The sequence below is a fragment of the Ursus maritimus genome, unplaced genomic scaffold (assembly GCF_017311325.1).
Source record: "Ursus maritimus isolate PB19 unplaced genomic scaffold, ASM1731132v1 scaffold_27, whole genome shotgun sequence".
Lineage (NCBI taxonomy): Eukaryota > Metazoa > Chordata > Mammalia > Carnivora > Ursidae > Ursus > Ursus maritimus.
Window position 1 is genome coordinate 21,767,378 of NW_024425230.1, and position 15,967 is coordinate 21,783,344.

General features: G+C 41.4%; 1 protein-coding gene across 1 annotated transcript in view; it reads right to left on the minus strand.

Moving 5' to 3' along the window:
- The window catches only part of IQGAP1 (IQ motif containing GTPase activating protein 1), a 101,359-nt gene that overhangs the window by 41,918 nt on the left and 43,474 nt on the right, over nucleotides 1-15,967 (minus strand). The window contains exons 6-15 of the mRNA XM_040642830.1: nucleotides 13,486-13,553; nucleotides 12,438-12,551; nucleotides 11,678-11,856; nucleotides 10,882-10,966; nucleotides 5,835-5,998; nucleotides 4,925-5,009; nucleotides 4,051-4,214; nucleotides 3,691-3,851; nucleotides 2,084-2,208; nucleotides 117-280 (exon numbers count right to left, since the gene is read on the minus strand). Of these exons, the coding sequence (XP_040498764.1) occupies nucleotides 117-280; nucleotides 2,084-2,208; nucleotides 3,691-3,851; nucleotides 4,051-4,214; nucleotides 4,925-5,009; nucleotides 5,835-5,998; nucleotides 10,882-10,966; nucleotides 11,678-11,856; nucleotides 12,438-12,551; nucleotides 13,486-13,553 (1,309 nt within the window). The remainder of the gene's footprint in view (nucleotides 1-116; nucleotides 281-2,083; nucleotides 2,209-3,690; nucleotides 3,852-4,050; nucleotides 4,215-4,924; nucleotides 5,010-5,834; nucleotides 5,999-10,881; nucleotides 10,967-11,677; nucleotides 11,857-12,437; nucleotides 12,552-13,485; nucleotides 13,554-15,967) is intronic.

Sequence of the window (15,967 nt, forward strand, 5' to 3'; positions counted from 1 at the left end):
TCACATCCCATGTGACACATCTAGTGCTGTGAATCTAACGGTGTCCAGGAAACATCCCTACCTCCAGAAGGGATGAAGTTCTCTGAACAGAAAGGAACAATTTCACTGCCACTCACCTGGGCTTTCTCTCTCTTTGCTCTGATCAGTGTGTCTTGGTAATGCTGGGCCACCTCTGCAAGGACTCCCTCAAGCTTGGCTGCAGGAATCTGCAGGGCCTGCAGAGTCTTTTGGGCATCACCTTCATCCAGGGCTTCATTAATTAAACCAATGGCTAAAATCCCTAAATATGACAGGACAAAGGTTATTTTTTTAATTAAGAAATTATATAAACAAATCAACTTTTAAACATGCTAAGTAATCATAAATCCACCCAAGCGTTATCAAGATTCAAATTACAATTTGCCACCTATAATATTAAGTAGCATTTAAATTTTTAAAAATTTTAGGTTTGTTTCATTTAAAATAAACTCCCTGGTATCCATATTTCCATTGAAACAAGTCTTTATTTTTTTTTTAAAGATTTTATTTATTCGACAGAGATAGAGACAGCCACCGAGAGGGAACACAAGCAAGGGGAGTGGGAGAGGAAGAAGCAGGCTCATAGCGGAAGAGCCTGATGTGGGGCTTGATCCCATAACGCCGGGATCACGTCCTGAGCCAAAGGCAGACGCTTAACCGCTGTGCCACCCAGGCGCCCCTGAAACAAGTCTTTATTTTTAATTGCTCTAACGTGAAAGAGAATTTTGATGAAACTGGCTTTAACAGTATAGCTTTCAAGTACATTCCAATGTGTGATTAAAACCATTTCCGACTCACAAAATGTTAGAGTTCAAGGGATCGTAAAAAGTCACCTGATTCAACATCTTTAAGAAAAGACTAGGCTCAGAGATTTCTTCCTCGAAATCCCACCGTGAACAAGTGGATGGCAGATCGAACCCCAGGGCTCCCCACCCTAAGGCGAGGCTCTTCTCACCAAATCAATGGAATATTTCTCACAGGAAATACAAATTAAAACTAGAAACGTTCACTCCTCAGGTATCTCAGGCAGCTGTGCTTCTTTTGTAACGATTCTGTGGTATAATAAAAACCTGGCTGACCTTTCACCCCAGTTCCTGGGAAGGAGCCACTAACCTCCGTCAGAATTCCCTAAATGATTGGATTATCTGTGTTATTCAGACCAGCTTCTAGGACCACATCTGAGTTTATGCTAACTAGGTGGGCCCCTGGAAAGTCTCAGGATGGGGGCTGGTCATGCTAGAAAGGTCATGCTGGAAAGATCAAGCCTGTGATCAAAATACTAGGGCTTTGAGCCCCGAGATACTGTGATATCAGCCCAGCCTACCTATCTCCAGGAAGGGGAGGTGAACTGGGAACAGAGTTTAATTACATGGCCAATAATCAATCCTTCCCAAACAATCATCCTTGAAAAACTCCAGCTACCCAAAGTTCAGGAGAACTTCCCTGGTTGTGACACACATCCTGGGGACAATTCCCGAGGACACACAAGCTTGGCATTTGGGACCCCACTGTATTTGGGATCACCCTATAGGTCTCCTCTTTTGGCCAGTCCTGACTTATATCCTTTCTAATAAAACTATAATCATAAATATAGCACTTCCTTGAGTTCTGTAAGTCACTGTAGCAAATTATTGAATCTGAGGGGGGTGTTGAGGGGAGCTCTGAGTTTACAGCCAGTCGTTCAGAAGTGTAGTGACCTGGGAACTCCTTAGAGCTTGTGAATGGTGTCTGAAAGGAGAGGAGTCCTATGGAAGACTGAGCCCTACGCCCATGCAAGATGACCTAACTCCAGGTGGTTAGTGTCAGAACTACTTGTTATAAAACATTTAAAAGTAATAGTTCAAGTCACCTCCTGAAAATTTCAGTTCTTATTACATACATACCCAATTGTAGCAGTTGTCTGATGTTTTGAAAACAATATCCAACCTTAGTTTTTTGTGATACACACACACACACACACAATTTCCAAAAATCTTTCTGGGAGTAGTGTTTAGAACCAGTTTGTGGAATCACAACACCTTCAATGATTTCATTATTTGAGGGGATGGTTACGTAGATTACTCACTCTCATGTTCCTCCTGCACCACCAGATTCACTTGGTCCACACAAGCTTGGATGTCATTCCACGTAATAAATGCACTATTTTCTGCATGTGCCTGAGTCTTCAGTTTCATCAGCTCATCAAGATACCTGCCCCATTGCCCCAACAAAAAAGACGATGAAGTGCAATATACGAAAAGGGACCTTCAGGATTGTCAGGATGACAGGAATGAGAAGACTGGAGACAAAGTATCCAAGGGGCAAAGACAGCTAAGGTACTCCAACAGCTTCACACACTCTGGAGAACAGCTCTGAGATGAAGAGCTACCCTCAACAAAATGTGAAAATGTAAAGATATCACTTACTCTTTTTAAGGTTTTTTTTTTTTAAGTAATCTTTTAAGGTTTTGTTTTTTTTTTAAAGTAATCTCTACACAATGTGGGGCTCAAACTCACAACCCCAAACTCAAGAGTCACACACTCCACTGACTGAGCCAGCCAGGTACCCCAGAATATCACTTATTTGTAACAGCCTGTTACATGTTCTAAATTCCAGGTATCATCAGCTAAGAATCTGAGGCAGTATCTTAAGCAATTCCTCTAAAGGCAAGAAAACAAGGCAATACACCAGCTAACAAAGGCAGAAGGAATGATAAATCAAGATAGCATCCTTAGGGGCGCCGGGCTGGCTCAGTTAGCAGAGCATGTGACTCTTGATCTCGGGGTTGTTAGTTCAAGCTGCATGTTGGCACTTAAAAAAAAAAAAAAAAAAAAAAAAGATATCATCATTAAGTAACTCTTTCTGATAAAGTATTGATTTAGACAAGGATTATCAACTGGGGTTAAAAATATTAGGTGATGGTTAATGGGGAACTGGACATTTTGATGATGCAAAAAGAGATTATACGAAGGGAAATACATAAACATACGTAAGAGGGATAAGCTGTCTCCCCGAGTCAAGGATCAGTCTTAGTATCTCTAATGATGACACAAGTAGATTTTATATGCCTCTGGTTATGAGAAAATATGAAATACACAAACCAAAAACGCCGACTTGATCTTGACAAGCCTTTAGACCTAATTTCCAATTTACAGGAATAAGCCAAATATCAGGAAGCAACCAGACCAGAAGGTGGAACGTTTTATGGGACAACTGGTCCCATCTCTTTAACAAGTCAGTGTCATGAATAAAGGAACAATGCTAGATTGAAAGATACTAAGGGATACAACAGTCAGAGGGAAAACACAGTCCTGCCCTGGATCCTGGTTTGAAGAGACCAGGTGAAAAGGACAGTTTTGGAACAAGTGAAGAAGTATGAAAATGGACTAGGTTTAGCAGATATTAAAGAAAAATTATTGATTTCCTCAGGGTATAAGACAGTACTATTTTGGCTATATGATAAACATCCTCATTGTTTCAGATAAGCATACTTACATCTTTAGGAGTGGAATGTCATGATATATGTAATTGACGATAAATTATCCAGCATAACAAAGAATAAAATGAATCAAAATAGAAAAAAGAAGAAAAGGATCACACTGAAGTCACAATGCCTGACAACAGGAGAGCTGACACCCCACAGACAAAGTAACAGCTGTCTGATGGATCCCATTTACCACTCTGGGCACCCACCTCTGACAGTTTTCTTCTTCGATATTGGTAAGGCCTGTCACAGAACTGCTCAGCTGTTTCCACACTGTGTTCATGTCCCCTGACTCCAGCGCCCTGTTGATTAGGGCCACCGATGACAACATCTCCACTGCGACAGAGAGCTCAGGATGGGTGAGGTTATGCTGCACGGAGAGGGGGAGGGGGAAAGGTGAGGACAAACATTCTTGGATACCAAGAGAGGTCAAAAGTTCAATTAATCCATAAGAAGTCTGAGTTTCTGGACTAAAAAAACAAAAGCTCTGCCAACCACACTGAGAAGTGGGTATGAAGTTCACTTCCACTCCACCTTGCTCCCCAGCAGGACAGGCTGGGCTGACTTACTTCAGGACTCTGCTGCTGCAGGGTGGCCAGCTCTTTCTGATAAAGATCAGCAGCAAAGGGATACACCTGGGGCAGCTGGGCCTCAGGATTCATGAGCTCCAGAACGGTCTTCTCAGCAACACCCTTCTGGATGGCAGCGTTGATTGCTGCCACGGCTGCCAATCCTGTGCAGAAAACAGGCCAGAAAAGCAGCTGGCTTGGGAAGCCCCGAGGGAGAGAATCAGTTTTCACAAAAGAAAGTTATATCCTGCAGATAAACTATTGGCCATGACGTCGGAAGTGGAACTTTCATCTTTAAAAAACAGCCTCCCCCTTTGTATGAAGGTGAACTGTAGGCTATGCCAACTATATCCCAATAAAGCTGTTTTCTACTCCAATTCATCCTGTGACTCTTGCTAAAACATCTCTTCCGTCCCGTGCAGCCCGGCAAATCAGGTACCAGCTTCTTAAGCTGCCATTCAAAGGTTTCCACAACCTTTCTAAGCCTTTATCTTACACAGCTCGGCCCCAAATATCTACAGAAATTTTATGCTAACCACTGTGGCTTCAATACATCTTCACCATCTGTATTTCTGCCCACACTTCCTTCTCCTCTCTGCCCACATTAGGAACATCCTTCTCTCTCTTCCACCATCCAGATCTTACCAATCTAGCCCCTAAGTCTTGCCTCCTCCAACGATCAAGTGCCTCCTAGCCAAAGTAAGCCCACACGTACTCCAGTTCTACTCTGAAACTGGAGGAGCCCTACTGCCAAAGGCACCTGGTACTCGATTATGGCTAGCAGGCTTGGGATGGGGGTGAGAGTGACGGGATCTGACCTCAGACACCCCAGTGACCTAAGAGCTACTCAGGATCTCAGGGAGAGGACTCTTACTTCTTTGATACTGCTGGGCAGCACCGTTTGCAGCATCCACGCCAGACTGGAGCTCCTCCTTCTGCAGGGGATCAGCCTGACCACCCTGAGAAAAGCACAGAACATTTCTGTAAAGATTCTCATGCCTATGCCTCCAGGCCTTACAGTGGTATCGCAACAGCAGTCACAGGGATGAAGAACTATGGGCCTAAGTGACAGTGTCGGGCTACGTGCAGAGAAAGCAGCAGTCCTAGTGAGAGCCAAAGCCCTTGCCAAATCTGGGGTAGAGTGACTTTCCAGAACCCAGCACATTTAAAAAAAATAGTTTGTGAGAAGCATCAAAATATTGACATAAGACGTTTACAGACTCATTAGCACATTAACGCTGCTTACTTTGGCCAACATATGCTGGGAATCTGCAAAATGTATACTTGTTTGTCCTCATTCAGACAAAAAAAGAAAGCCACTCATACTTGTCCTACAAACCCCACTAAGTACAATTCCACAGTCTACTCTTACTGCATGTTAAATACTTTCCCAGTGCTGGCCAGAGGAGACTAGTGACGTGTGTTTTCTTTTAAGCAGAAATTCCTGAAGTAAGAATGTAAAAAAGATTCAAGTTTTCCCCCATGGCTTTTGTTGGGGGATTAAGAAGGATGCTTCAAGTGAAGGGGTGGTTAGGTTCGGAGGGCAGAGACTACTTGTTTAAGAGGGTTTACAACTGGAAAAGCAAAAGAGCTAAAGACAATGTGTATTTTATCTGAGGATACTTCAAAAACCTACATTTATATGCAGGAAAAAAAGTCATACTAAAAACTATAGGTTATACTCTAACTACAGGGAAAAAAGGGCCCCGTAAAAATCTCTGAAGGACAGCACAAGATTCAGATGGACGTACGTGAGTGCCCGCGTGTTCGCCCCGTACTTTTACCTGTCTCTTCTGCTGTCTGTCGCTCAGGAGCTGCTTGAGGTACCAGTCCCCGTTCTGCGGCTGCAGCCCTCGAAGGCCCAGAGCTGGAGCCTGCAGGGCCTTGAACAAGGCGGGTGCCACGCCCTGCTCCAAAGCCAGGTCCACGTTTGCTAACGCAGAAGACGCTGAGGAGGGAAAAGGCCACAGCTTATGAAAACACTTTGTGAGCACCACAGACCAGAATCCTTTTCCTTCCCCAAAACCAACCTCAATTTCAGATGAGGGAAATACAGTTCAGATGGCCTCTGCTTTGGAACATCACAGAAGTACAAGATCTTGGGATTGAAAGAGAACCTTAAAGTCATCAAGTCCAGGGGTCCCCAGCCGGGCTGTTCGTCAGTTAACAGAGTCCTGGACCACACCTCAGTCCTACTAAAAAGCTTCCAGATGTAGACACCTTGGCACCCATATGGGGTAGCAATGTAAGAGGCACCAATCCAAACCAATGCATGTCTAAATGCCCTCTAAAAGCCAAGTTGTCGTCTAGATGAAACTACTAAACAGGAGAAGGTTTCTCCCAGAGCAGTTTACTACATCTTTGGGCAATTTTGCTTTAAAATCAACAACAACAACTGTGAAAGCTTTCACCCTAGTGTTGACGCTTGAATACATCCAATCCAGACTAAAGAGCCCTTTCCTTCTCAACAGCATCAGTCTGGATCCCCTCATTACCGCGCCTCCTCCTGAACACACTCCACCAGGACAGGGAGAGCCCAGATAGCAAGGGCGTCTGACCGCAGGGAACGGCAGGGGCTGTCTGCAGCCCTCTCAACAGTCTCTACTTCTAGTCACAGAACCTGAGCTCACACAAGGTCTTTAACGTCTGGCAGTGAAAACCTGGATGTTCCTTCATCTCCCACAGTGGTGTTGTTAAGATTAAACGAAATCACATACGTGAAAGCACTCTGTATATGTAAAACAAATAAGGTATTAAGTCGGCAGTTAGAATAAGGTATTTTCTGACTTCAAAAATAAGAGCCACTGGGAAGTGATCATTACTGTATTATTTTCAGTGTCCCTATTTTTAGATGAGAAAACAGACTTCTCCCTCTATGCTCCACCCAGGGATCTGATTTAATCACCAAAGTCAACAATAACATACTAAAAATCAAAATATTTGGGGCATAGCAGCACTTAAAAATTTAAATGTTTTAATGTTAGTTAAAAAAAACAAAAAACAAAAAGGAAATATAAGGTGTTAAAAGGAAATTTTTTTTTAATTTTAAAATTTTTAAATCTCAGTAGACTCCTAAGAGACTATTCACGTCTTCCCAATGATTACACCTGCAGTTCTGTTAAGTCATCACCACACCGAGGTGATGGCTCCTGAGTCACGGCAGCAGGCCCACGTGACCATTAGCCAACTAACCATCCATTCCCTCAATGGCATTTACTGAGCACCTGCTTTGTGCTGCAAATACAGCTGTGAACAAAACAAATGATCTCTGTCTTGGTGGAGCTTTTACAGGAGTGCCGACAGAAAATAAACAAAATCAATACTAGTAAACAACAAGGCTTTCTCTAGGTATGCGATGTAGAATCCCAGATTATCTATCTACAAAAGCATCTCGTCAATTATGCTTTTACTAGAAGCATGCTTACTACAGAAATAGGTAAATATTTAAGTAAACATTTATTAACATTCACAGTATAAGAATGATAAAGTTTAGAACATTATTTAAGCACTTTCTTCTGCTAAGCTTTAATTAATTTTCCTTGTTCTACAAAAAAAGTAAATAAACACTTATTCTCATTTTTAACTACTTAGCCTGCAGCTTTCTCCTGGGGCAGTGGCTTCAATGCTGGTTCTCATACCCTCAGGGAAAGAATCTTATCTATAATTATGTTAAAATAATTCCTGGGACCTAAAGTTCCCGCATCTTCCTAGAACACAATTTTCTCTTGCTTCAGACTTGCTCTACGATTAGGAAAAGATTGTCCTTCTCTGGGAATCCTGCCTTATCCTCGAGGGCCTGACCTATCCAGTGAAGGTTCTTACACAAACCTCCAAGGAGAAGTCATTCCTTTCTTTTTCTATGACCGCACCTCATACACCTGTGATACCTTGTTCTAAGCAAGTTGCCCTGAAATTACTCATTTGCATGTCTATCTTTCCTGTTACGTTGAAAGCTACTTAAGGGAATTTTTTAGAAAGATGTATTTATTTATTTGAGAGAGAGAGATAGAGAGGAGGGGGGAGGGCAGAGAGAGAGAGAGAAAAGAATCTCAAGCACAACACAGGGCTCTATCTCACAGCCCTGAGATCATGACCTGAGCTGAAACCAAGTCAGACATTTAACCCACTGAGCCACCCAGGCGCCCCTGAATCGAACACTTTAAAAACATAAGGCTACGGCTCTTCCCCCACAGCTTTATAACTGACTCTCCCAGACTTAGCCAGGTAAAACTACAACAGTTATAAACTCCTAAACAACATAGTAGGAAAAAAACACCATTCTTAAAGAATGTTTTATGCAGTGTGCACAGCAGGAAACATGCTGGACTTTCTTCTCACACAGACAACTAAGTATAAAAGGACACTCTTTGTATTTTCTGGCTTAAGTATTCATACGGATAAGGCACACCACACCACCCATTTGTGAATGGAACTATTACTCTGTTCAGAAAACCATTATCTTGGGGCGCCTGGGTGGCGCAGTCTTTAAGCGTCTGCCTTCGGCTCAGGGCGTGATCCCAGCATTCTGGGATCGAGCCCCACATCAGGCTCTTCCTCTAGGAGCCTGCTTCTTCCTCTCCCACTCCCCCTGCTTGTGTTCCCTCTCTCGCTGGCTGTCTCTCTCTGTTAAATAAATAAATAAAATCTTTAAAAAAAAAAAAAAAAGAAAAGAAAACCATTATCTTAAAGGCACCGGAATGGAACCGAATACAAAGACTCTTGGTCAGGATTTAGAGCTCCTGATCATACAAAGTTGGTAAAATCTTATAAAGTCTCTCTAGTTATTCAGAGTATTGGTTCAAGGGAGAAATTAGGGCCTCCCAATGAACAGAGAGGACAAGGATTACTATTGTTATTATCTTGAGCAAAACAAGGTCGAGGCTGGTTGAAATCAAATAAGCTTTTTAGTTCTTTTGGTGAGTCTAACCATTATACTAGGAATTACAGAGATTTCAAAAGAAGTACAACTCCTAAGTAATCTGTACTTCAAGGAGTTTATAGAGATGTCAGAAACAAAGGCAAGCAATATAAGACAATATATAATTGCGTAGGAAATTATGTAGTTGGTCTATAAAAGCCACGGGAGAGCTGGAATGGGTGCAGGTAAGAATTGAGCTGGACCGTGAATGACAGGTATAATTTGGGTTAGGTAAGAGATAAGGCATGAGGGCATTATAGTGAGAATACGCGATCAGCAAAAGCTATGATAATGCTAATGTTTACTGAGTACTCACTAGATACCAGAAAATTTACATGCATTATCTCACCATCTGCAGAACAAGTCTGTGCCACAGGGGTCCCATGACACAGCTATTAGTGTGAGGCCAAGAGACCAAGTCCCAGGTCAGAGCCACCCCAGAGCAGGACTCTTTCACGAGTCATGAAAGAAACAGAGTGAATATGGGAGACAATTAGGCAAATAAGTTTGTATAGAGAGTTGCCTGCATAAAATACCGCATAAAAAACTCCACTAGGCTAGGGGTCTGCGTTTTGTCTGGAGAATAATGAGAGGAACCAATGCAGGTTCTTTAGCAGAAGAGTGACAAAATGAAAGTGACGCTTTTGAGACATTAATTCCTCAAAATCATATAACACATATACACAAAAATCAGTATGAATGGTATAATCTCATTTTTGTTTAAATACGTTTTTAAAAATATGCATAAAAATATCAATAGTAGTGAGGCACCCAGGTGGCTCAGTCGGTTAAGCATCTGCTTTTGGCTCAGGTCCTGATCTTAGGGTCCCTGCTCAGTGGGGAGCCTGCTTCTCCCTCTCCCTCTGCCCCTCCCCACTTCTGTGCACTCTCTCTCTCTCAAATAAATTAAAAAAAAAAAAATCAATACTTGTTATTTCTAGGGAATGGGGGTCTAATTTTTTTGTTTACATCTGGATAACCTGTATTACTCCTTGAAAGAAAAATGAAATTGTAATATTACTCTAAAAATAGGAAAAATAGGGGTGCCTGGCTGGCACAGTTCATTAGGCCTCTGACTCTTGGTTTTGGCTCAGGTCCTACTGTGAGATTGAACCCCACACTGGGCTCCACACTCAGCATGGAGCCTGCTTGAGATCTCTCTCTCCCTCTCTGTCCCCCCCCACCCCGCTGCTCTCTCTAAATAAATAAATAAATAAAATCCTTTTTAAAAATAAAAATAAAAATAAAAATAGGAAAAATAAGGGCACCTGGGTGGCTTAGTTGGTTAAATGTCCGACTCTTGATCTCAGCTTAGGTCTTGATCTCAGGGTCACGAGTTCAAGCCCCGTGTTGGGCTCCACGCTTGGCATGGAGCCTACAAAAAAATAAATAAGGAAAAATAAAATCCCTATTTAGATTTTTTTTTAAGTGTATTAACATGGGGTAAGAGAGTGAAATTAGCCAACAAGATGAGTCCGGAAGCTAAAGCAGATGAGCAGATAGCGGGAGGGCCTGCCTGAGGACAATGGCAGCTGAAACAGAAGACATACGAACACAAAAAACAGTAGTAAGCAACAGTTCCTAAACAAATCCACTAACGTCTAAACTAAATAAACTTAGGGACGCCTGGTGGCTCAGTCGGTTAAGCGTCTGCCTTCAGCTCAGGTCATGATCCCGGGGTCCTGGGATCGAGTCCTGCACTGGGCTCCTTGCTCAGCGAGGAGTGTGCTTCTGCCCCTGCTTGCTGCCTCCCCGCTTGTGCTCTCTCACTCTCTCAAATCTGACAAATAAATGAGTAAAGTCTTAAAAAAATTAAAATAAGATAAAAGAACCATGTCATCAGTCCAAGAACACATCAACACTCACATTATTCTGTAACATCCCACAGGTACCCAACTCAGGGACATACTTACTATTGACTTTGTTTATATTGCCTTGAATTTCAGCTTGAGTGAGCAGCTCCTCATAAACGTCTCTTTCTCTCTCAGAGTTTTCTGTCTGAAGATGAGTAGAAAGTGTAATAAATCAGTTCAGGTCTCTAAGAAGACCTCAGAAACATTTACACTCCTCCCCCAACCACGAGAGAACAAAGAGTAAGGATACACTTAAAATCCTTAGTGGAGCACACAGTGGAATGCTACACAACTCGGAACTAAAAAAATAAAAAGCGATCCACATGTTACCGACAAGCTCAAGGGTGCTTCCAGAGCTGGCATGAGCAGGAAGCACTGGTGAATCCTGCCCTCCTCGCTCAGGAGCCGGCATCCTTGCCTCAGCCCCGAGCAGAATGGGCAGACCCACAGACCAGATCTCAGAATTTCTCATTGGTTTGCACAAAATTCAAGGATAGAATAAAAGTCAAAATGGAATCTAATACCAAAAGACTGCATACTGTGTAAATCCATTTCATTTATATGTTAATTCTTAAAAAGGTAAATATAATGATCTGTTCAGACTGGAGGTTGTCTGGGGTCAGGGGCGGGAGTTGGGGGGCAGTAGAGGCTGACTGTGAAGACAGACCTGGGGACCTTGGGGATGATGGTTTTGTAACCACCACGTTTGTCAAAACTCATCAAACCATACATGCAAAATGAGTAAATTTTACTGTGTGTATATTATACTTCAAGAAAATTGATTTTTAAAATGGAGTCATATCAAACAATGAAAGGATATATATCAATTAGAAAAAAACAGATGTTCCATCTTTACCCTGTTTTTAGCGTTGGTCATTTTCTCCTGCTTGGCCTGATAAAGCACATCCTGGTAAGTGGAAGCCAAGGGCTCTTCGAGATTTACAAGCATGGCGTTTGGGTTTCTCAGAGCCGCAAATGTGTCCGCTGGAATTCTACGGTCAACAGCCTCGTTAATGGCAATAACGGCAGCATGCACTAAAAAAAAAGAAATTCAAAACATAGAACACTGGGTTATACAGAGTAAGGGATGTACGTGACACACCCAAAGCAACGTCGTAACCCTCTATTGCAGGAAGAGGCTCATGTTGACAGAGAAATGATGACTTGGGGTTGGAGGAATGGCTCCCTGAATCCTGTAAGCCTAGTCTCTTCCTGGATGCAAAAAGCCACAGCTTTCCCTGTGATCCCATGTCTGGGATGCTGAGTTTGGAATCTCACAGGGGTCTCAAAAAATTCATAGAAGAGCCTTGCAAGGAGCAGATATTACAGAAATGTTCACCCTTGATCATCATGTAAATACTATTAAAAAAAAGAAAAAAACCAAAAACCCAAAGAGGCACTGAAATGCAGAACTCACTTTCTAAATGCTTTCATTTTCATGAAAATCAATCACTTACTTCCTAATAACAATAGCACAGAAGACCGTAGCAGTGTTAAACTACCTCGACTGACCTAAGCTTGCTAGCAAAATTCCTAATGTCCAAGACCATCATAGTACGCATGATTGAAGGTGGTAGCAACAACCCCATCTGAACCCACAAAATTTCTCTGCTTACGTGCGGCTTCATCCACTGAGAGTTCGTTGGCGAGGATGCCCCCGATCTTGCTGAAGGCAGGCATCTGGATCCCGTACTTCTCCAGTTCAATCTTCATGTTGTTGATTTCCTCTTCTACAGGAAAAGGTGAAGACCCAGGCGAGCAAGTTAAGCGCCTTTCCAGAATTCAGAGAAGGAAACATATTCCCCAACTACAAATGGGATAAAGTGGTGGCTACCTCCTAGGATTGTTATGAGGATTTAATGAGATGGTATATGGAAAGCACTGAACATAGTACCTGGCACAAAGCACACGCTCAGTAGACATTAACCATCATTACTATAATCAAGAGCATCAAAAGTAAGTATAACATGAGAAACAGCCCTACAGAAAAGAGTTTCTCAAAACTACTACTTGTGGCATTTCCTACAGTGAACTTATGAATGGAGTAGCTTTGAAGGGAGCTCAGCAACAAGTAACCCATAAGCCAGCCAGATGTCTTTATACGCCAAGTCACTAGCCACTACTAAACCATTCTACTTCCAAGGCAGGAAGCCAAATGATAAAAGAAAACAACATGTAAGGTTTGGCCCTTTGCCCCAGGTCTGGGGAACAACTTCCCCAGAAGGAAAAATGTCATAGATAAAAGTTTTATTAAATTTCAAATTCCCAAGTCTACAAAATAATGACCAGTTCAAAAGATTTGAATCTATATTACCCCTAACCAGTATTACCGCTGTTCTTTTTCTCCCCAAGCCTCCATCTCTTCAAGCATCTGACAACAGCAAATACACATAGAATAAGGTAAACAAGCTAAATTTTTTAATTACGAAATTGCCACCTCTTGCTTTGCACACTGTAGATACTTGCTAAAATGAGAGAACAGAGTTTGAAATTCCAAGTGTAGCGGGCTTCTCAACACACCAGGAGAAGCAAGTTACTTACACTTCTTTGATCTCTGTTGCCAGAGTGTTTTTAAAGCCCTACGTCTTTAAGATTGGTATTGTTGACTCTCCAGGCTATTTCCACATAAATCAAGCATTTCCTGCCAAGTTTGTAACTCCTTACCTGTGAAGTCAACCTTTCCATATAGGTCTTGAATCTGAGGAGCCAGGCCCAGTTTGAACAGGTACAAACTAGAAGATACAATATGCGAAAGAGTTAGGCCTCCCAGCTGCACCCAGCTGGGGTTCTCAGATTAAAGGGGAGAGTCAGCATGAAGAACAAACACCCTGAACATACCCCTGCATGCTACCATATTCCCCTTTGCGGTTACCGTACATTATCTCACAACCTTTTCTTAGTTTTACAGTAAGTCACATAATGCAATGCAAAAAGCACTGGCTATTTATAAAAGCGTCATGAAAATGACCAAAATAAAAAGTCTTATTTAAACTGAATTCATATTACTGATGGAAAAGTTTCAGGTAATTTATGAGTTTTAAATAAACATTATATTATCTTTACTGTTTTAATAAAAACGGAAATCTATTCAACTTTGAATCCCATGAAGGCAGGAATAACAAAAGTCTTGTTCACCAATGTCTACCCAGAACCTGGCATATATTAATAAATATTAACATTTCACAGATGGATAGATGGATAAGTAAATGTCTATAAGCCTGAATTAGCTTAACTGGATTCTAAGGACCTAGCAGATCCGAATCAACAAATTAGAAGTGTACTTGACAGGGATGGACATGAGCAAGACAATGACAGCCTAGCAATAGGGAAAAAATAAAACATGCCTCAGAAACAGATCACAGAAACTCAACAGAGTGACCTACAGTTTTTGCAAATAATCTATAAACCTCAGTTTTATCTAAACACAAATATGGATCATGTATATTACATTCACAGAATGATCAGAATTTAAACTGTATATAATAAACACAAATGTATAATCTAAAAAAAGTCAAGTATTCTGAAAATACTTTCGAATTTATACATTCAGAGTAGCTAATTATTTTCTTAGATAAGCATAAGTATGAATCATATGTATATGATTGTTTTTTTAGAGTAAAATGCTCAAAATGGAACTATATAAAGTTCCTCTCACAAAAGATTTTAAATCTATTCAACAAATTTTCCAAAGCAAAATAGCCAGTAACATTCTGTATCTGTAATTTGTCCCCATTGCATACATTACTTCTCCCACATAATATGTCCCACCTGCATTCCAAAGTAGTACAAATACTTTTCTTCAGGAATTTCTTCCTCTCTTATTTCTACTTAGAAAAAGTGGCTGCCACACTTTAGGAAATTTCAAGAATGTCACCTTTACAAGCCCAAGAAGAGTGAGTTCGCTTTTAAGGTCTTTCAATGGTAAATTTAAGTTGTGACGGTACCACTAGCTGCTATGAATAAAGGAGAGGAGAATCTAAGACTTGGCACCGTCTTTCTTTTATCTCATTTAATTATCGAGAATATTTTAAGGACATGCTGGAGTTACGAATATAACCATAATGGCCACCCAGAACCGAGAGTACTCCACCTCAAAGCTTAAGCTTTCAATCCTACCAGTAAACACCCCTTTCCAATCTTTGCTCCTGTTCTCCCTCAACGACTTTTACAAGTAACTGTTAGGTGCCTACAACAGTCAGCCTCCGATTGAGCTTAGCTACATTTTTCTTTTCTTTTTTCCTACTGAAGCTGTACTTTATAGCAATGGGGAAAAGGAGGCTGTGGATTCCTATTATCTTTGCTGCCTGCAGGGTAACCTCGAAGAAATCACTCCGCTGATCTCAAAGACTGTTTAATAAAGGCTCTAAACACAAATGCAGCAGCTGCTTAGGAAACAGAATCTAGAATCTAGTACAGCCCACAATCCCTGATCTAAATTCTTTGGGCCAGATATGAATTTAGGATTTCTCAGATATTAGAAAGGTTTTACAGTATATACAGTATTATATAATGTCTGTTTACTTAAGTATATACAGTATTATAAAACATGCCAGCAAGACTTGAGACAGCACCTCTAAACGAATACATTATTTTTCTGCAGAGAAACATACACATAATCACAGTAAGTAGACAAATATCCTAAATAACTTCAATTAATTCTGATCAGACTTTGCCAACAAATGAGTTGGAACCAAACTTAAATATAATTTTCAGCTTTTACATTTCTTCTGAATTTAGGATATAGGATTATGGGCCAATTTAACCCCCAAATCAGTTCTTATAAAGATAAAACATCAGAGGAAATGGAAATAAAGTATACAAATATATATGAAATAATAAAGAATTGGGGTCTTTGGGCACCCAGGTGGCTCAGTCAGTTAAGCGTCTGCCTTCAGCTCAGGTCATGATCCCAGGGTTCTGGGATCGAGGCCCACGTCGGGCTCCCTACTCAGTGGGAGTCCGCTTCTCCCTCTCCCTCTGCAGCACCCCTGGTATGCTCTCCCTCTCTCTAATAAAATAATTAGTTAAAAAAAAAAAAAGATTTGGGGTCTTATCTGAGGGTGGAGTGTAATCCAGAAAGTAATTTAGCAGGACTAAGCATGGTGACTATCTCTGGAGTGATGCCAGTCAAGACTTTAAGAAAAAG